The sequence below is a fragment of the Condylostylus longicornis genome, unplaced genomic scaffold (assembly GCF_029603195.1).
Source record: "Condylostylus longicornis isolate FDR11 unplaced genomic scaffold, ASM2960319v2 ptg000013l, whole genome shotgun sequence".
NCBI classification, from domain to species: domain Eukaryota; kingdom Metazoa; phylum Arthropoda; class Insecta; order Diptera; family Dolichopodidae; genus Condylostylus; species Condylostylus longicornis.
Window position 1 is genome coordinate 17,226,080 of NW_026577982.1, and position 21,297 is coordinate 17,247,376.

The 21,297-nt window shown below is 25.3% G+C and overlaps 2 protein-coding genes across 4 annotated transcripts; one reads left to right on the forward strand and one right to left on the reverse strand.

Annotated features, from left to right (window-relative positions):
* Positions 1–1,129: 1,129 nt before the first annotated feature.
* On the reverse strand, positions 1,130–18,819 carry LOC129605181 (kinesin heavy chain). The gene is made up of 9 exons (XM_055514774.1): positions 17,884–18,819; positions 7,501–7,960; positions 6,546–7,441; positions 5,984–6,478; positions 5,467–5,720; positions 5,304–5,405; positions 2,955–3,072; positions 2,460–2,799; positions 1,130–1,830 (listed from the first exon to the last, which is right to left on the reverse strand). Exons 1-9 carry the CDS (start codon positions 18,028–18,030, stop codon positions 1,751–1,753), a joined length of 2,892 nt encoding a protein of 963 aa, XP_055370749.1. The 5' UTR covers positions 18,031–18,819; the 3' UTR covers positions 1,130–1,750.
* A 740-nt stretch (positions 18,820–19,559) lies between these two features.
* On the forward strand, positions 19,560–21,066 carry LOC129605396 (uncharacterized Golgi apparatus membrane protein-like protein CG5021). Of its 3 annotated transcripts, none has more exons than XM_055515136.1 (7): positions 19,560–19,691; positions 19,894–19,961; positions 20,013–20,066; positions 20,127–20,224; positions 20,283–20,365; positions 20,467–20,598; positions 20,656–21,066. In XM_055515136.1, exons 1-7 carry the CDS (start codon positions 19,680–19,682, stop codon positions 20,842–20,844), a joined length of 636 nt encoding a protein of 211 aa, XP_055371111.1. In that variant the 5' UTR covers positions 19,560–19,679; the 3' UTR covers positions 20,845–21,066. The 3 variants fall into 3 exon arrangements, with proteins under 3 accessions (XP_055371111.1, XP_055371110.1, XP_055371112.1); XM_055515135.1 differs by having other exon boundaries at positions 19,564–19,700; XM_055515137.1 differs by having other exon boundaries at positions 19,564–19,700; positions 20,479–20,598.
* The last annotated feature ends 231 nt before the right edge of the window (positions 21,067–21,297 follow it).

Here is a 21,297-nt window from a genome sequence, read left to right on the forward strand (position 1 = left end):
CATATAAAAGTGTCAAATTTTTCTATTGTTTATCTCAATTTGTTATTTTAATCTATGCTTAGATTGTGAGCCGGAAGATTATAAACCAATATAAGAGTTTGATAACGGAAATATTTTTATCAGCTGCAAAATTAAAATATAGAACACAATGTTCACTTTGTTAAAACTTGAAAATTCCCAACAATTTCAATGGAAAATAAATTTTCAACCATATATATTACATACATACATAAATTTTCAATATCTTTGATAAAGAAACTGTTAATATATTCATTTAATAAATATTTGAAGTTTATTGATGTAAATCATGCATAAAAAACTATGAGACAGAAAATGCAGCATTTTCTTTAAAAAGTAAGCTATGTATTTCCTTAAATTCATTTTTGCCATTTTTAGCCAAGTTTGAAAAACAGTGAAAAACTTTAACAACTGATCGGCTTATACGATTATTACCTAGGTGAACTTGTTTTACTTTAATAATTTTTAAGATGCTTAATTCTGAATTGTATTTTCTTAGTACATTTTGTTTATCGCGATCATTTCTTGTAACTTGCAATGTATGTTAATATCAAGATAATATCTATAATTAATTTGCTTAAAATGTATTAACTACTTAACTTGAATATTAAGTCAAGGGAATGTTCATCAATCAGTCTAATTATAATTTAAAATTAAATAATGGATAACATTGTTCTTTTATTTTATATATCAAATTCATTTATGATAATTAATAACCATCTACTTAAAAAAGGAAAAAAGTATGTTTTCTGCATTGAAATGTTTTCATAAATTGTATTTAAATTGTGGAAATTTATAATATAATTAACTTTCACTTTTTAAATAGAAATTTTCAAAGTATTACGAAAAGGATAGAACAAATATTGTTTAATTATTTTGTTTGTATCTTGGCCTTTAGAAATTCAAAGAAAAATTCCTACCTTCATTATTTATATTAATAATTTGAAATTTTTCGCGTTTTATTTTAATTTTTCAGAATCTCAAATTATAGGAGACATCAAATTGATGAACAATTCATTATTTTTGTATTTTCAGAAATGGTTTAAAATTTTTTATAAAGTATAAATTTTCTTTTTAGCGAACTGTGTTTTTAAGTTATGATAAATGTATATTATACTTCTTAAAGAAACTTTTTAATAATATATATTTTTGAAATGAATTTATATTGAATAATATGACAATACTATATTTTTTTCAAGTGATTGTTTGATTCTAGGTAAATTTTAATAATTTTATAATTTACCATATAATACTTGCTTTGAAACTTTCTTTACTTTGCTAAACTAATTTGGTCAATAGAATTTATAATATTTCTTTAATTCCAATTATTACAATTTCGTTCGAATTCTAATGTACAATTATTATTAATATATAAAATCCATAATTAATATTTGCGTTTGCAACATTAAATACACATAACGTATTTAATTAATATGTATTTGAAATTTAAAAGGAGAAAATCAAAATTCGAGAAAGTTACTAATTTAAAGAAAATTGAATATTGAATCAAAATATTGTTATAAATTATTTTTTATTTTGTGTATATATGTATTTTATATTATATTTATCCGTCTTTGTAAAAAAAATTAAATTTTAAAAAATATAACTTTAACACAATATTTTAAATATAACTCCAATTCTGTAAGCTAATTTTTTAATTTTTTTTTATAATTTTTTATATTTCTTTTTTAAATTTTATCTTTATGTTTATTGGTTTACAAAAGTTTCTAAATTATGTTTGTGACATCACTGGATTTGGTTGACCTGCTCGAATACCAACTATATGACCTTGACCGGCACGGATTGGTTTGGCTAAAAGAGAAAGAAAATAAAGTAATTCTTTATAATAAGTACTAACACACTTCAATCTAAAATTATTTTTTTGTTTAAATAATGAGCTCACTAATTATTTCGTGATAATTTTAGCTAAATTATTGCTTTTAAATGTCTGTGACTAAGTATCTTTTGGAATTACTAATTTGGGTTTTGCTGGCAAATATAAAACACAACAGAAAAAAAGGTAATTAAAAATTTGCAGTATTTACATTCATATATATCCTTTTTTTCTTGTGCAGATGATTTTCTCTCCCAATCAAATTAATTTCAAAATTGATTCAAGGTATAAAGAAATTCAAAGTTACCCTGAATTCACCTTTCTTAACTTAAGACAAAATCTTACTAAATCTGATTGTTTATTGTTTTTACAAGAAAGCAAGTTACATTTTTAACTGTCAAAAACAAAGTTTATGTTTTCGATTCTTGTGAAATTTTCTCTTCAATATAAAATGAACCTTATAGAGCTTTTCAATTCCGAAAATAACGTTGAATTGAGTTAAAGTATTAGTTTTCAATACTTTTTTTTGGAAAGTTATTGTGCAGCAAGTATCCAAAAAACGTTAACCAAAAGTGCTTGAACAAATTTTAAAATTATAAATTCTTACCAATTTGAGCTTGTGGACCACGCCTAGCCAAATTCTTCTGTCTAACAGCTTCTTTAATTCGATCAACTTCATATTGGTAACGCTTCCGATCCCGCATAGCACCTTCTTTAGCCTCCTTTAACGCGGTTTCGAGTGCTTTAACCCTTTCCATTGTAGTACGTAAACGTTTTTCTAATTTTGGTAATTCACACCTTAAATCAGCGTTATCTCGAACTAGTTGCTTATGAACTTTCGTTAACTGCTCTAAATTATTCTCCAAAAATGAAATTTTTTGCTTTTGTGCTAAAGAACCTCCATCATCCTCGTTATCCTCAGACGTAATTGATTTTTTAATACGAGCCTATTTTTGATCGAATTGATTATATACATTGATTGATTATAACATTTGTTTATAGAGAAACCAAAAAGAAACAATAAATAAAAAAAAAAACGAAAAAAGAATAACAAAATAAAATGGCAAAATTAACAACAGAAGAAAAATAAATAAATTTTCACCTGAAGATCTTGCACAAATAATTTACGCAAATTGTGTAATGTTTGCAACTCTCTAGCAACTGTATCTTCCAAACCTTTGAGATCTTTCCTTGCTTGTTCTCTTCTTTCATTGGTAAGACTAATTAGCAAAATAAATATCAAAAAAATAATAACAAAAAATTAACTTAAATTATAAAATTATAACTAAGGCTTTAAAATACAAACAAAATTAAATTAATTAAATTTATATAGCGAAAATGGGAAAGGCAAGTTGACATATTTATTAAAATAATTAAAGTTGAGAACATGTGTGTTTTGATATTTAACTTTATTTCTCCAAAAATAAATTTGTATGTATTCATATTTTCTTTCTTTTTTGTTCTTTTTTTTATTTTTATTGAGCTTTTAATTACAACTTTTTCTATTTACATTAAAATTGTACTTAAAATTAAAAAAGATATATAAATTTCTAACAACCAACAGCAAAATATATTGAATTTTTATGAAAATCATTTTTCACAACATTAAGCTGTATTTTTATTTACAGTAAAGTTAAGCTGTATTTTCATTTATAGTGGAGTTGAGCTCAAAATACCGAAATAATCAAATAAATAATTATGGTATGTAATTAAGAATATAGTATCGATATTAATAGCAATAGTAAACAATAACTTAATTGTTAAAGATATTTAAAAATTTTTAAAAATGTTAAATGTTTATGATAAATTTTGATAATTTGATACTTTTTTTAAAATAATAAAAACATCAACAAAATTTACACGTTCATTAATTAAAGTCAACTCCTTATATAAGAATACTTGATTGTAATAAAGCCTTTTTATATTTTATAAATTTAATTGGAAATAAATGTAAAATTATTAACAACACATGTTCCCATAAAAAAAACTTATTCATAACTTTGATTTTTTACAAATGCAATTCAAAATAATACTATTATTTTTTATTTTAAAAGCGTAATTTGAGAGTTTCTGAACATTTAATGGTGTGAAAAAGTATTGTCAATTATCTTAATGAAGCATATTAACTATTTTTCAATTAAAAAATTAAGCCAAAGTACAGGAAGATAACAATTTTTCTAGTTTGTATCAAGTTTTTATATTTACAAATGTGCACATTTTTTGCTTTATATTCCTCAGTTATTTTAGTTTTGATTCTTAGGCACTTTTTAGTTGTTATTAAAGAAAAAATCTTAAAAATAAAGTAAATTTTAACATTAAAAAAAAATCAGAATAAGATATGTTAACCGAATAAGTTCATTGTTTCAAAGTTAGTGAAATAGAATACGTATACAAAAGAATTTTATGAATTTCTTTTAAAATAAATTAAGTACGTCAAGTTAAACTAATCACGGTCTTTTTTTCTGTTTTCTCAAAACTTGTTTAATAAGTTCGTTGAGCTTAGCCCTAGTCTAAACTGTGAACTCAATTTTATTTTCTCAATGTGAAGTAACTTTTACTTTGAACTATTAAAAAAATAGGATACTTCATTTTGAAAAAACAATTTTCCAATTAGTAAAACATTTGTCCTTAAATTAAGTAGTAAAATATTTGCCTTCTTAAATAACTTTCAAAACATAAAATTAAAACTTTACTATATTGAAGTATCGCAGCTTTGATAATAACCATATTTATATTTTAATTAATTTGGAAAATTATTCGTTACAGCATACTCTAAAAAGTATACATTTTTTTTATTGCTGTACCATAATGCTTTTCAAAATTACTATCACAATTTTTAGTTTTCATTAATTTGTGCACCACAATGAAAAAATTTATTTACAATACTATCAAATATTGTGGGCATTGATGTGTTATAAGCACCATAGCTAAGGAAATCAATAAGTGTAATTGTAAAGTTGGCAATGCTGATAAAAATACCGAATATGCTTTACGACATTTTGTAAAATTTTTGTTATTTCCCGAATCAACATTTTTAATACTGTCTAATTTATTACTTTCACTATCATTATTTTTGTCATCAGAAAAATTGTCATCACTACTACTAAAATTTGAATTTTGTTTTGTACAGTTTGCTAAATCTTTTCGTAATTTTTTACTTATTTCAACATTATCAAATAAATTTTTTTGCATTCGAAAATAATCAAATTTTGATATAGCGGAAGGAACACCAACGGGCGATTTTTTATTGTGATAATTTGTGTTTGATTTTAAAGACGTTGGTGAATTTGGTATTAACAGTGAGTTTTCCTGTTGATTGATTGATTGTTGTGCCTTTACAATTTCCGCTTTACAAATTATACCATTATTACTCAAGAATTTGTTGTCATAATATGAATTAATTTTATCATTAAAATTATAATTGTTATTCGAAGTTTCTTTATATACTGACATGATTTCTTGCAATTTCTGTGATTTATCGGCTTCGTCCTGTTTTAGTTTTTCATAATCCGATGTCATTTGTTGATGAGCCAGCGTCAATTTTTGATTAATACTGAAAATACAAATATTTTTTACAATCAATTGTTTAACATAATTTTGATGTTTAAACTTACTCTTTTAACTCATTCATAGCCTCCTGCTTGGCTGATATCTCATCTCTTAATTCATGTAATTGTTTGGTATGTGCATCACGTAATTCATCCATTTGGTTATCAAACATTTGACGTAATTCTTCAGCTCTCTGTTTCTCCTCCGCATTTACAGCAGAAACATGTTCAGCAGCTTTCAATTTAGCACATTCCTCTCGCAAAGAGTCGATTTGCTCTTCAAGTGTTCGCTTTTTATTTTCAGATTCACGCATTGATTCCTGACGTTAATATCGAGAATATGTATTGATTAACATCATAAAAAACAACTTATTACAAAACTGAATTTTTAAAATTTAGCTAACTTGAATTTTTATAACTTTGTTAAAAAAGTTTTTTTAAATATGTACATTTTCTTATGAAATACATGTATTTATATACGTATGTATTTGAAAACAATTTAGTCTCAGAAATACAAATTTGAATAATCTTTGCGAATCATTTAAAAAAAATTGTTGACTATGGTAAAGTTACGCAAAATTACCTGCAATGATTTCATACGAGCCTCATGTTGTGATATTAACAGGCGACATTCACCTAGATCTCTTTCATACTCCGAAACCTTTTTATTTGAATCCATTTGGGTTGACTCCAGGTTCTGACAACGCTGGGCAATGTTTTTGGCTTCGGATTTCATTTTACTTATATAAAGTCGTGCAACAGTAAACTCCTCCTCAACTTTTCCAGCTGAATCTGGCGTGTTGATCTTCATGTCAACAGAACTATCACTACATAACGCCTGCCCCACTTCAGATAGATCTCTTAAAAGATTGGATAACATTTCATTTATACGCTTTTTTTGGTGTGCTGACATATCTTTTAATTGCTGTAGCTCTGAAGTTGTTGTATTAAGTAGTTGTTGCTTCTGTTGTAACTCTTCATTGATCGTATCAATTTCTTTATTTTTATTGTCGATTTCTTGGGATTTCTGATCATAATTAACTGCTAGTTCTTCAAGAGCTTGAAGTACCTCTTTAACCTGATTTACAGAAAATAAAAAAAAAATTATATAGTTTATTTAAATACTAAGAAAAATATGTTATTACTTCTTCTTTAGCGCTCTCATTCTCTTGTTGAATTCTAGTCATTTCAGCTTGTAAAGCTTCATATTCTCTACGTGCATTTGCTATTAACTCTTCTTGATCCATTATTTGTTCTTTAAGTTTTTCATTGTATTGACTTTGTTGATTTATTTCCTCATCTTTATCATCAAGTTGTTGATATAAACGTTCGCGCTCAGCTTCCAAGCGTGCGCGTTCTTCATTGCTGATTGAACCAATCATTGGGCCACCAATGCTTGGTGTTGCTGGCACTAGTCCTGGGGTTGGATTAGTTAACTCAACTTCTACATTTGGAGTGCTTGCCTCCATAACGTCAACTAAATTAACTTGTTCTTCTAAGTTTACAGTTTCACCAGCACGCCATCTAGCCAATTCAGCTTCCAGTTTTTCAACTTTACCTTTAAGACGAGCACTCTTTTCTTTTTCCTTTTCATAACGACGTTTCCATTCTTCAGCAGTAAGTTCTTCATTGACGGTAACAACATTTTTAACTGTTTTAGCACGTCTACCAAAATCTAATGTTGATTTCGTTTCAGATTCATTAAAGCTAGCTGGGGAACAGCAAATAACAATCGTCGTTCTAGCGTTACCACCAAGAGATTCTTGTAAAATACGGGTTAATTTTGAATCACGATAAGGAATATGTGTTTTATTTCCATCTGCTAATGCTGATATCACATTACCCAAAGCTGATAGAGATTTGTTAATATTTTTAGCTTCATCTAGTACAGTACCTTCGGCACCAGTTTTTGATACTTTTTCTGAACCAGCTAAATCTACTAAATATAATTTTCCAGACAATTTCTTTTGGTTTTCTAAATTTTCTTGCTTAACATTTATTAAAAATACTGAATGTGACCGGGATGAATGCTCATTCATATCTAGAAACAAAATTATAATAAAATTTTTCAATTTAACATTAAATATAATTAATATATACTTGTGACCGCAATATGACGATTTGATTTTCCTTCTTCAATTACTTCAAATACTTCTTCTGGACTTGATACAAAACGTTCTGAAGCACCTTTAACATAAGGTACACGATTTTTATCTTCATGTACACTTAAATTCACCTTTGAAACATCTAATAAATCACGGATTTTATCCATATAGATTTCATAGTATGAAACTTTTATATGAAATTCTAAATTCATTTCCATTGTGTATATGTGGTTAAATATATCATTTACAATACGTGGAATGATACCCTGTTTAACTGAATCTCCAATTACACCTTCCATAGTATGTGTTTTACCAGAAGATGTTTGACCATATGCGAATATGGTACCATTATACCCAGCCAATACGTCAGTGACAATTGATTTTGCTGCTTCATTATAAACTTTTTCTTGCGATGCATTTGGTTTGAAAACTTTATCGAATAAATATACTTTACCCTAAAAAAAACGAAAAAATTAAAAAGTGTGAAAAATTTATACATAAGCAAAGGTTGTTTTTCATAATGAATTATTGCTTTGAAAAATACTTAAAAGGACCCAAAAATTCAACGCAAGTTAAATATTAAAACAAAATATAAAAAGTGGTATTTATATCAAAGTGGTATTGAAGGAAGTTTTCAAGTCATGTTATCGACTAGCAAAGAATTCAATTCACTTTCTAAAAAATGCTAAAATGATTTGAAAATCAGTGAATCGTTTTGTTTATCAATATTTCTTGAACAATAGAAAATTGTGAACGATAATTGGAATTCGCATTTATTTAAACCGAAACAGAAGTATTTCAAGTAAATTTGTTAATTTTTAGTTGAATTCCAAATGATCTTATTTGTTTGAGCTGCATAATGTGCAAATTAATCATAAAAATATTGTATTTTACATCATCAGATTTTTTTTGTGTCATGTACACTTGTATATATTAAAAAAATCATCGCAGAAATGAATGCAGAAAATAATTATTTGGCTTTAAAAAAAATATAAATTTTAATAAAACACAATGTAATATTCTAAGCATTGTAACGCAAGCATACAAACGTGTGCGCTTTTACGTTTTTATGTTGTTTAACTTTCCAATAAAAAATTTATTTTCAAAATTTAGAATCACTACATATAATCACTAGACATTAAATAAGCTGAGTATTTAATGCAAATAAAAATGTAAATTAGTCCTCAAAGGATTTGTGTAAGTTGTGAAGCACAATTTTTAATAGAAATTTTAAGCCAATTGAACACTTTTCTATTTACAAATTATATATGCAGCACAAATTTAAAAGTTATCATTTAAATATCGAAGAAACTTTATTTTTGAACTTTAATTTTAATTATTTGATTGTCATCATTATGATCACAAAGAAGTTTATGAGTTTATATTTAAACAATATAGATATTTGCCTCATTATAGTCTCAAAGTGGAAAAAAAATTTCTTTACTTCTTCTTAGCACGGAAGCGTGCTTTTGTGTAAATATAATTATGGGAACTTTAAAACTATTAACGTTAGAGATTCAATAAAATAAACATTTCTGTAAAAAAAAACTCAATATAGTCTTCCTTAATTTTTTTCTCGATATAATCAAGGTTTAAAAATTTCTTATATTTTTTCAAATTGAATTTAAACTATTTTTTTACTTACTCCTAGAGTAAAAAACATAAGATTAAATATTAAATTTTGAAATAAGTGAATAATTTTGAATAATATGTTAACCAACTATTTAATATTTTACATTTTCTTTGAATATTTTTGTTAAAATTATATTTCTATTTCTCTATAACATAGCTACAAAAACCTTTTCTTTAATCATTTAATGAATTGTTAATGAAAGTACATATGTCTACATGTATTTCAAAGTGCAAATTAATTAAACCATACCATGTATAGTTATATCAAGTCATAATATTATTCAAACAACTTTAATTAAAATTCAGAAAAAAAAACAAAACTGAAAAAAAAATAATTACCTATGCAAAAAAACTTGCGGTAAAAGCACAAACAAATATTTGTCAACCCATCAAACTACCATTAAGAAATCTTAACATTATTCAAACAGATTTAAGTAGATCATAAAGGAAATACAAGTAAGAATATAAAACTACGCACTTGCACATTCTAATAATAAAAATATAAGTAATCAACAGACGAAATCTATAAAAATACTTAATATAAAATTTCAGAAATTTTAAGATTGAACTTAATAGGAGTAACGAAATAAGAAAATCGTCATTTCATTCATTGGATGGCAAAATATTGTACTAAAACTATTTATAAATAATAACTGAATTACTTATTGCTCTGCAGTAGAACAATTTCAAATTTTCTAATATATTATTTAATTGATTCAAGAAATTATGTATTCCAAATCATATCCTGGAAAGATTCTTTTTTGCTTAAAAATTTAGGTGCAAAATGAAAGCCTAATTTCGTTTCAAAAACAATTTTCAAACGAAATTCAATATCGCAGATGCATAAAATATTCTATTAAAAATAAAGAAAAAGGACGATTATAATTATTAAACTTAAATATAATTTACACTTAAACTATTTAAGTGTAAATACCTCGGAGTTCTGATAGCATTTATAAGCTTGATATTATGATACAAATTTGTTTGGCATAGCCTGCCTTTGCAGATTTTGTGCATTTAAAAAGGAAAATTTCAGTTTTCTAGGCATATTGGGCATAAACATAATACATAAATATATGCATTATTTTATACATTATAAATCGAGATATACACATACATATATGTATATAAGCAAACCGATGTAAAATGTTATGACAGAAGTATGAGAGATTTTGTTTTTGTTTTTTCCTTATAGGTATTTATTTACATGGAGGAAAGCTTTAAACACAAAAAAAAATGAAAAGCTTTCTTCCGCCCGACAAATGAATATAAAAAATTTTCCTGTAAGTATAATAAAAACATTAAAAACTCAAAACAATAGACAAAAAAACTACTTCTGTTGTTGAAAGGGTTGCATATTACCCCCCTAAAAGAACAAAGAATAATTAAAAACTACTCACTATGTTTTTTTTCAACATCCTTGTATGTAATTTCTTAGGATTTCCTAACAGATCTTATACGAGTACGTACATCTTATGAAAAAAAAATTGCACTTTCAATACATAAAAACATGAAATTTTTATTCGAAGTTTTTCTAAGCACTTTCTCAAAAGGATAATATGAAATAATTACGCTTGTGTGCCATTTATTTAAAATTCATAATTTAAAAGTTTACACATGAATTTTTCTTTTGCAGTTTGAAAATAGAATTTACAATTAAAAATATTTATATGAATGTGTGCATACAAATATACATATACATATATTATTAAAATTCTGTTCTACTTTTTTGAATATTTTTGAAATTTATTTCCATTAATTGATTCGCAAAAAAATTTTCTTCTCATTTTATCAGGGGCATCATTTTTAATGAGCATTCAATATTCCTTACTTAAAATTTTTAATAAATCTCTTACAGTAAATAATTTCTGGAAATAGCTTTTGATAATAGTGAAAATTACTTAATAAATTTTGTGGTCAATAAGGATAAACAAAAATATGAAATATTCGGAACTGGTAATAAGAATCAAAATTTCATACCTTGTCATCACTTTAATTATGTTGTTTCGTGCATAATTTAGTGCATATTTTGTTAAAAGCAAATTAAACTTAAAAAATTAAGTGAAAAGCAACATAACCAAATTTAAATGAAAATCACTATAATAAAATCTAGATAGGTACTTAGTATAATTTACAAAAACCTTGAATATAAAATATCTTTATATTTATTCAGGTTAAGTTATGTACCTACTCAAATAGTGACCTATTTTTCAACTTTTATTTAATAGATAGTGGAACATCAACTGAATTTTATAACGACAACAATTCATACGACTTTTTTGTAAAATCTCCAAATACTAGAAAATATCACACAAATATTTTTTTAGTTTTAACTATTTCGAATTGTGCAAAAGAAAATCTTTTTCAGGCAATTAAAAATGAGCTTTTGAATCACTTTTTTTTCCAAAAAAGCGGTGTATTTTAAATTTATTGTACTATCCCTTTATTAAAAAGAATACAAAATTTTAAGTACATATATATAAATATGTATGTATATACAAGGTGTTTCGCATAAGGTGACCAATAATTTCAGGGATGATTTTTTGATCAATTTCAAAAAAAATTCAAAAGCAAAAAATTGTATGGGTAGGGGGAGGAGGTGCAGATATACTCGTTTTCGAGATACAGCCATTTGAAAGAAAAGTACCGGACTTTTTCTGCATATAAATACATGCTAATAAATTCGGAACCATAAAATATAGATTTATCTTTAGGAGATCGTTTTACAAGCGATTGATTGTTCCTTACAATTAATTTGATTTGAGCCATAGTTTTCGAGATAAAGCTCGTCAAAATCAAAATTCAAAGGAATTTTTTTTACAAAACTCGAAATTTCTCGAAAATTTTTGTTATTATTTTTTTTGTCTTTTTTTTCGATGCGCTATGATGAGATCTAAAAGTTAATTTACATAACATTTTCCTCTATCCCTCATAACTTTGCCAGTAAAACGTGTTGAATGTATTTAAAAAAATGTAAAAATTTAAAGGATAAGTGAAAATTCATTTCCAAAAAGACTTGAAACTTTTTTTATTAATAATTATGAATAAATAGAACAAATTGATTAATGGATTGCGGGTTATAAAACTGAATATTTCAATAAAAAGTTCGAATAAAATCAATATTTGTGTTTAACTGCTGTTTCGCCTAGAAGAGAATCCTAGATTGGAGTCACTATGTGATCAAATTTTAGCTTAGTGTATTGATTTTTTAATTTGTACCTATTCAAAAAAATTTTTCCCTCAAGTTTCGCTTAAGAGAACCCATTTTCTTAAAAGAATAAGTATCGTGAAGAAAAACTGTTTGAATTACATTTTGCAAATTGCAATCATGAAAACTCGAGATAGTCTTGTTTTATAAATAACATTCTTTAATTTAAAAATCACAAAATTTTTATCTGTTAAATTGACAGCTAATCACAACTACTTTTTTACATATTAAATTTTTCATTAACTTTCATAACTACATAAATTAATATAATATGTTTTTAGTGTTTGTATTAAGCATATATACAAAGGTGTATATGTGTTTGTTACATTACAACAGAATTTCCAAAAATATGGATAAGAAACAAAAATTTTTTTTTAAAGTGAACACAGCAATAAAACATGAGATTTCGAATTTCATAACAAATGATATTTAGTTTTCTTTAAATAGCAAAGCTGACGCATGAACTTTCTACTTTTTAAATATAAGATGAAATTTTATAAAAGAAGAAAAATACTTTATATCACAAGAAGTGGTTATAAACGATGCTTGTATGATTTTTAAGATTTTATCAAAAACTAAAGAAAATAATAAAAAAATTAAAATAAAAATTATAACACATGAGTATGGCTGTGAAGTGTGAATTATTTGAACTAAATTTAGCTGATTAAGTAACTACAGCCGATGAATTGAAAATTATTAATGTACTTACATATGTGCAAATCTATAAAAATTTAACGTCAAAAGCTCTTATATCAATTTTAATTATATCAATTATTTTAGTTTTTTATTTTTATGTTAAGATTAATGGTATTATAAGACTATAGAAAATATTTATTTACATAGAAACATAAAAGCATCTGTTTAGTTTTTTTAAATCATAATATACTTTAGCTTCATATGTTACATATATACATATATTTAAATGCGCCGATATTCCTAACTCGTCGATTAATTTATGTATATGCATATGTAAAGACCTTTAGTTGAATCAAATAAATAACAACTGCAACATTACAATAGCGATATAAACATCAGTTTGTAGGAGTACTTACACCAAGTCAAACACTAGCATAACGACAACTTATATTTTGGCAAAAGTCGTTCACTAAGTCAAAAGTGGTTATTTTCACTAAGAGAACTACTTTATATAGTTATTGAAAAAAATTAAAAGCTTTTGGCAACACTTCAATTCAGCTCTCTCTTTCTTTTAACTTTCTGTGTGCAAAATAAATAAAGTTGGGTCAAACCAATGGTTTGTATTGTAGCACTTTTCCCTTAAACAAGTGAAAATACTGCTTTTAAAAACAGTCTATGTATATCCACCACACTATTAAAATTATTTTCATTTATAAACGAAACTATTTCTAGGATTGCATATATTTAGGATGAACCATTTATGCAGTCTTTGAAATAAAGCAAAATTTAATATAAACAGGGGTTAACATAATGCTCGATTTTAAGGGTTAATTGTGTGAGTTAAGAAAAATAATTATATTTTTTAATTTCATGGAATTTACTGTTAACTTTTTGCGTTTATAGAAATTTGAAAAAACTTGCGGTTTCAGAAATATAAGGTGTCAAAAATGCATATTTCACAAATTTCAAGAGGCCATAACTTGAGAGGGGGTGGAGATGAAAAAAAAATTTTCTTCTAACGAAATGAACTACTTGTTAATGTCTAAAAGCTCCTAAAATTTCAAGCTTCTACAGGCTGGGGTCTAGAAGAAAAACGACATGAAAAATTTGGAAAAAAAGGACTTTAGATAACGGTAAATTTGAACGGCCATTTTGTTTTTCTAAAGTTTAACTATAGTATACCGCGGTAGGGGAAGCAAGTCACTGCCCTTCTGCGTTTGCAAAATTTCAAAAATGCTTATGGTTTCATTGCAACAAATAGTTAAAATAGGCCATTTTTAGTGCTTTGGGGGGGTATAACTTCTAGAGGGGGGGAGATATGTAAAAATTTTGTTCTACGAAAATAAGTTTCTAGTAAAGATCTATGTACGTATTAAATTTCAGCTTTCTATCTTTAAGAATGTAGAAGTTTTGTAAACAGACACACGGACAGACGGACGGACGGACGGACAGAGTGAAACTAATAAGCACTTTTTTTCAAAAAATTTTTGGAAAAGTGCTAAAAATGAAATTAATTATATGTAGCTGATTTTCTTAATTCATAATCTTGCCAAACAAAATAAGTTTATAAAATTAGCAAAAGTAAATTAATTAGCAAAATTTAATTTAAGTCAACAATTAAGTAGCATAATTTTAATTTAAGTGTAATAAACAGAATAACTACTTATTTTAATATTATAAAATATTTAGTATTGGTTATAAACTTATAGAACTTTTTATAAAGTAAGTATAAAATTTTTTGAATATTGTACACATACGATTTATGATTGTACTGTTCACAAATCTAATCAGGTTATTTGATATGTATCTGTTTTATTTTATTGACAACCATAAAAACTATTTTCAGCTCAACACTAAATTTTCAGAGATGATCGAGCGTAAAATCAAACTGATCTCATTACTACTTGTTGTATTTTCTATTGTACTATTGTTCTTAATTTTTTTTGATGTATTATTTCAATTTCAAATGTTTGAATTCATCATTGAATTAAAAAATAGCAAATGAATTAATTAAAAATTTCAAAACAACGAATACAAAAAATAAACACAACAAGTTCTTATACTTATTGGAAAAGAAAAATTTTTAGATGACACGTTAATTAAGATAAAAACAAATCAAATTGTTAACAAAAACGTTATGTAATCACATAAAATTTTCCAATGCACAAGTATGCGATTATGTAAACTGCTGAAATCGTTATTTCGAATTTATGTAAATGAAAAAGGACATTATTTAGTATAAATGCAGTACACAACCATATTATGTGTAATATGTGACAATATACTCTCATCTATTATACAATGTTATTTAATATGCATATACAATACTTAATAAAATACAAATACAAAACTTAAGTTCTTCTTCCTATAATTGCAAAATCAATATTATTAAATATTTTAACCAAAAATATAAAAACTTGATAGTTAAAATTAGTATAAGTAAATTTGTGTTTTAAGTATGTATATACATGAAAGTGCTTGAAGTATAATAATAAACAGCAAAGCTTTTAAGTTAAAAATGTTTGTTTTTTTTTGTTAACTATCACTTAATTTAATGAAACGAAGGCAACAAAAATTCAGTAATTTTTTTTAATTAATTAAGTATAAAGTTAATATTTTGTTTTTTTGTATTGGTGTGATGGTCATGACTGAGACACAACACACACAAAAAATAAATGTAAAGCAAAAAAAAATCCTATATTTATGACATCATCACTAAGTCATGGTTTTAATTTTAAACACAAAAATTAAAATGAATTAACAAAAAAAAAATAGGGAAATTAAAACAAACTGGAATTAGAGATATATTTGATGAGAATTTATTACTTTATATTCAGGTTAATTGATAATGCACAAAAACTTATTAAAAATCAAAATCAATTTAGGCTTTTCTTTAAAAACATTTTATTTGGGATATCTTGTAGTTTTTTTTTGCTTTCAAAATATAAAATTCATGTACAAATTAAATACACACACTTATATTCCTATACGTTATAACGGTATATGGTATAACATATTATATATATATAATAACATAACCGTATAGGTTATATACCGTAATATAATTGAATTTTTTAACTGTAAATTTTCATTTATGATTTTTTTCATACACACATGCATTTTTAATACTAATTCAGCTTAAGCTTATGTATACAATATTCATTGTTTAAAAGGTAGGTTACCTATGTGAATTGAAAAAATCTCTTAAGTTACACAAATTCTTTCCTTAATGGATCGATAAATTTATAACAAACTATAACAAAAATTAGAAAGAAAATAAAGTACAAACAACAATAATAACAATAAAACTTTAAGGACCTTCGTGTGGAAAAACAGATATTTTTATAGAAAATTACATGCACACATAATGTGTACGTACAATGTCTACAAATATATTGAATTACTATATACATGCCTAAATCCACATGTAAATGCATATTTTTATGAATAAAGGAATAAATAGTTACAAGGAGTTCCAAAAATATTTAGCTTAAATTAAATTTAAAAAAAATCAATGGTCTTAAATATTATTTTCTAAGTGACTCTTTATAATACCTAATTCAATTTATTTTACTGTGAGGCAATTAAAACATGATTTTTTATCGTGAGAGTAAATCTAATCATGTAGGTAGGTACATTCTAAGTATGTATAATAAATATTTATTTTTTGATTCAAATCTCCAAAGTGTTATGAGATCATTATTTTTAAAGCAAATAAATAATGCTAAAAAGAAATGCTTTCTTTCAAAAAAGACGTAAGACAAACCGTTTACTAAGCCATAAGCTTCACGAAATCAATAAATTAAATCAATCCAAGAATAATCTATTCTTAATTCCAATGCGATTTGTTACACTTTTACACAGTTAAACATTTTTCTATTGAAATAATAATTCAAAATATTAGACGCTTCAAAATTTACTTTGTCAGTGTAGCAAAAAACATATTTTTCAAATGAATGTGTTCATTATTATTGGAGTGCATTCACTATGGCTTATATTAAAGACTTCCTTTTTTAATCTTCTTAAAAGAATTTGGGGTTTTTGCATTCATTTCTCAATTTCGTGAAACTTAGTTATTTAAATTGCTCAAATAATATCATCGACAAAAAGTTAGCATTTGATTCGAATCGAAATTGCTACAATTCATGAAAATTCTGATACTGCAAAAAAGGTTTACCTTACTTGCTTTTTTGATAAAAACATAAACCCTTCATTTTAATATCTTCCAATACAAATATCTACTCTCATATTATAAGAAAATATCAGCTAGCAGTGATAGAATATAGGGTTATATTTGTGAAAATATTGCGAAAGGTATTCCAGTGAAGAAACTTTAAAAAGACTATAGCTAAAACCTACATAAGTACATACATAAGTAGGTATGTACATATAAAAATTGAATAATTTTATAGGTAGTTAGGTTTGCATAAGTATTTTGTTGTTTTTTCTTATGTTTTGTTTCCAGATGACTCATTTTTCATGCTTTCGTAGCTTTCGAACAATTTTTTTCCATATGCATATATATGTACATATACAATAATATGTAAATAATTTTATTTAATTTTTTTCAGTTTTAAGATTATTAATTCTCAATAAATATTAACATGTGTAAATTCTGTTAAATATGGTTATTATTATATACCTATAAACGGTTTTGAGGAAAAAAAAATTAGCGGAATAAAAAATTATATTATTGTAAAATATTAAGTCGATGTAAGTTCATACTAAGTAAATCTCCTTACCTCTTTCATTAGAACAATAGTTTTGAAAAATATTTATTGTTCAAAGTATTTTCGAACAATTTAAGGCTTAAGTAAATTAAGCTTTAAGCAAATAAAATACACATTACTCAAGTATAATCGAAATAGACGCAAAATTAAATAGAAAATACAATCAACTTACCGCTATAGAAAGACAGTTTTCCTCTGCACTATTTGGAAATTTTACAATGAATTTGGACCCAGCTTTTTCTTCACTATCATTTAGCGGTCGAAAACGACAAACAACTTTAATGCTGTCTTCTGCTGGAATTTCACGTTCCGCTGACATTTTAATTTTATTTTTTAAATATAAAAATATATACGCAGCTATGTAGGTAGATGCAAATTTAAGTTAATTTTCAAGTTTCGAAATGATTTCGGTTTTACAATAACTTTTTGTTGTGAAAAACTATAGAATTTTTATAATCTTATCGGAAAATATATGTAGTTGTGAATGACGAAAAAAAATGTCCTTGTTTTCAAACACTAAATAGGAATAAAATAATTTTTTTAATAAATGTAATGTTTTTTCTTTTTTTATTAATATAAAATTTAATATCACCAGCACAACAAAATTATCATAGAAATATATATATATTTTTTTTAATACAGTCTTATCGTGTCGTGTGGGATTATGTAAAGAAAAAAAAAATTTCTATGTGGAAACAAAGAGCTTTTTAAATTGAGTTTTCCCGATTTTCTTCCTCTACACTACATAAATCGATAATTTTCTTTTCAGGTTATACACTGTATTTACTTTATTATAAAGAAATGGGGCTCCAACACGTCTTTATGTATGTATTCGTGTGGTGCCCTATTCGGCGATGATTATATGATGATTTGATGATGATGACTTTTTCCTTTAAAATTCGATGTGAATTAGAATTTCTTCTTTCAGTCACTTACTACAATTTTTATTTAACATTGAAGAACTAAAATTTTTGCTTTTTTATTTCAAAATGTATTAATAAAGTTTATAAGATGATTTTATGCACAATCTTAAGATTTTTTTCTACGGTTTTTCACATATAAAACAAAATATAAAAACTCACGAAGCCATTTCCGTCACAATTGAATGAATGCAAGAAAACCGATCAATGAGCGAAACGAATGTCAGTCTGCCAGATGTCAGATGACTTATTTGACAACATAAGTTATATTGCTAAAAAATTCACAATTAAATTTATTTTTCTAAACAGCTTTCTTTGTTAAATTTTCTACTATTGTGGAAATTGTTCCCATATGTGCCATTACATTTAGGTACAATTTGCACAAAGTTCGGGCGATTTGAGAGATATTACTTTATAATTCTCCTAAGGTTTATGTCCTTAATTATTCTTAGTTTTTTCGAATTCATGAAGGAATTTGATTTAATAAAATTTTATAAAGTTACATAAAGAACTGTCACTTTTGTTGTAAAATCTTACAAAGAGGAATGGAATTACTCATTTGTCTATTTTAATAAGAATTAGTGTAATTAACTAGATGTCACAGCTTTCAAAGCAAGTGAATTAAGTGAAGTTAATCATTGGGCTTCTATTTTTAGATTCGAAATGTGATTTTAATTATTTTTAATAGCAATTGGCGCAATCTCATTCTTTTCCCTAATTTTTAACATTACAAGTCAATTTTTTATTCAAATAAATTGTTATTGTAATTTTAAAATGAGATCACTAAAATATCATGAAAACTATATTACTTAAGTGCTTGTTGTTTTTATTATATGTCATTAGAATTAAGATTTAAGAGCCGTAAAAAAATAAAAAAAAAATATTTTGACAATTTAAGTCATTTGTCAGCTCAGGTTGTTTTAGACACTTCAGTTTTTACAACATATTTGACATAACAAAGAATACTATTTTTTTAAGTAACATCACAATATTCATAGCTTAGAGGTTTTTGATTAGGAAATATTCGGATTAATAACAATTTAATCCAATGTCCGCTACGGTAAGAAATGTATGTTTTTGCATGCCGGTATAGCTTGCATTTTTATTTTATAGTAGATATAAGTAGCTTCGATTTACTAATTTTTGGTGGTATTTACTTTAATTTAATTTTGATTAGAACTATTTCTGTTAATATACATACATACACAATATGTTAATGCCAAGTTGGCTTTCATTACTATTTCATGATTTCATTATCATAGGATCCTTTATTAGATGATACCATTCCATTTGGCGAAGAAGATGAACAAGGAAACCCTAAACGTTATTCGTAAGAAATTTGTTTAAAATTTGTTGGAAAGTTACAATTTTCAAATTTTAGGCATCCAGTTGTAACCTTTTTTCATCTCTTTTTTAGAAGTGCGGCAATTATTGTGTAAGAATTGAGTTTTTTGAATATTTGTTTACGGTTTTAAAATTTTTTTCAATTTATTAGGTACATGCTATGTGGTTGGTTTTCTGATTCTTTCATAAGTAGTTTTGTATTTGTTACACTTTTGTTATCAGCAGACTTTTGGACAGTTAAAAATATAAGTAAATAGCTAGCGTATCACAATTTTCTTGAATTTTAATGATATTTTTTCTATTTAAGCTGGAAGACTATTAGTTGGTTTGAGATGGTGGAATTACATTGATGACCAAGGTGTTTCTCATTGGGTTTTTGAATCGAAAAAGGTGACACCAAATGTGTATTTTTTATAAAAAACTTACGCTATGCTGTAAATATTTCTGTTCAATTTTTTTTTATTTAACTTTTTGAATTGATTAAATGTTAGGGTCAAATACAGGGTTCGCCAAATCCAAATGAAGCAAGAATTTTTTGGTTAGCATTAGTTTTATCACCAGCGTTATGGTGTATATTTTTTATTGTAGCATTATTTAGTTTGAAATTTAAATGGCTGTTATTGGTATGTACTTAAAGATTAATGGAGATTATGGTATATTATAATTAAAAAAAATTTAAGGTAATGATTGCGTTGGCATTAAATGGTGCTAATCTTTATGGATACATTAAATGCAATTTTGGAGCAAATAAAGATCTTAATTCAGCAGCATCAGATTTTGTGAAAACACAAATATTTAAAAATGCGGTGGAAATTATGACAAAACCAGGACCAAAACCACCAACGGCTCAACCTTCTGGAATAGTGTAAAATATAAACATGAAATAGTTTCCTTAATTTCGAAAGGAAAATATATTTTCTATTTACAAAAATTCCAAAGAATAAATCGCTGTTTTTAAGTATTTCACTGTTGAGTGTCAGTACTGTATTACAAGGAAAAGCTTAATTTTTCTTTATTTTTTATTAAATATATTGAAATTAAAATAAGTTTATTACTAACAGGCATTTAAATATAAGGTTAAAACTTAAAAACGTCTTTTTAAATTTATAGAAAGATTTATGCTTAGTTATTTGGGAGATCGTGAGAAATAATATAAGCAATATAAACCTTAGATGATATCTCTATATTTTAAAAAATAAATTTGTACGAGAGAGCCATCCTCCATTATAACGAATATTTTTCAAAGTAAACATATTCATATGAAGATGTGAATGAACAGTGATTTATATTTTTAAAATTAAGGCATGAATAAATAATTCATT

What these genes read in the sequence shown, in the direction of transcription:
- LOC129605396 (XM_055515135.1), top strand. Translation starts at nt 19,680, where the DNA reads ATGTCCGCTACGGTAAGAAAT. An exon ending in TGTCCGCTACGGTAAGAAAT is followed by an intron (nt 19,701 to 19,893) that starts GTATGTTTTTGC and finishes TCATTATCATAG; the next exon opens with GATCCTTTATTAGATGATAC. An exon ending in TTGGACAGTTAAAAATATAA is followed by an intron (nt 20,225 to 20,282) that starts GTAAATAGCTAG and finishes TTTCTATTTAAG; the next exon opens with CTGGAAGACTATTAGTTGGT.
- LOC129605181 (XM_055514774.1), bottom strand. Translation starts at nt 18,030, where the DNA reads ATGTCAGCGGAACGTGAAATTCCAGCAGAAGACAGCATTAAAGTTGTT. An exon ending in ATGAGAGCGCTAAAGAAGAA is followed by an intron (nt 6,479 to 6,545) that starts GTAATAACATAT and finishes TCTGTAAATCAG; the next exon opens with GTTAAAGAGGTACTTCAAGC. An exon ending in CAGAAATTGCAAGAAATCAT is followed by an intron (nt 3,073 to 5,303) that starts GTCAGTATATAA and finishes TTTGCTAATTAG; the next exon opens with TCTTACCAATGAAAGAAGAG.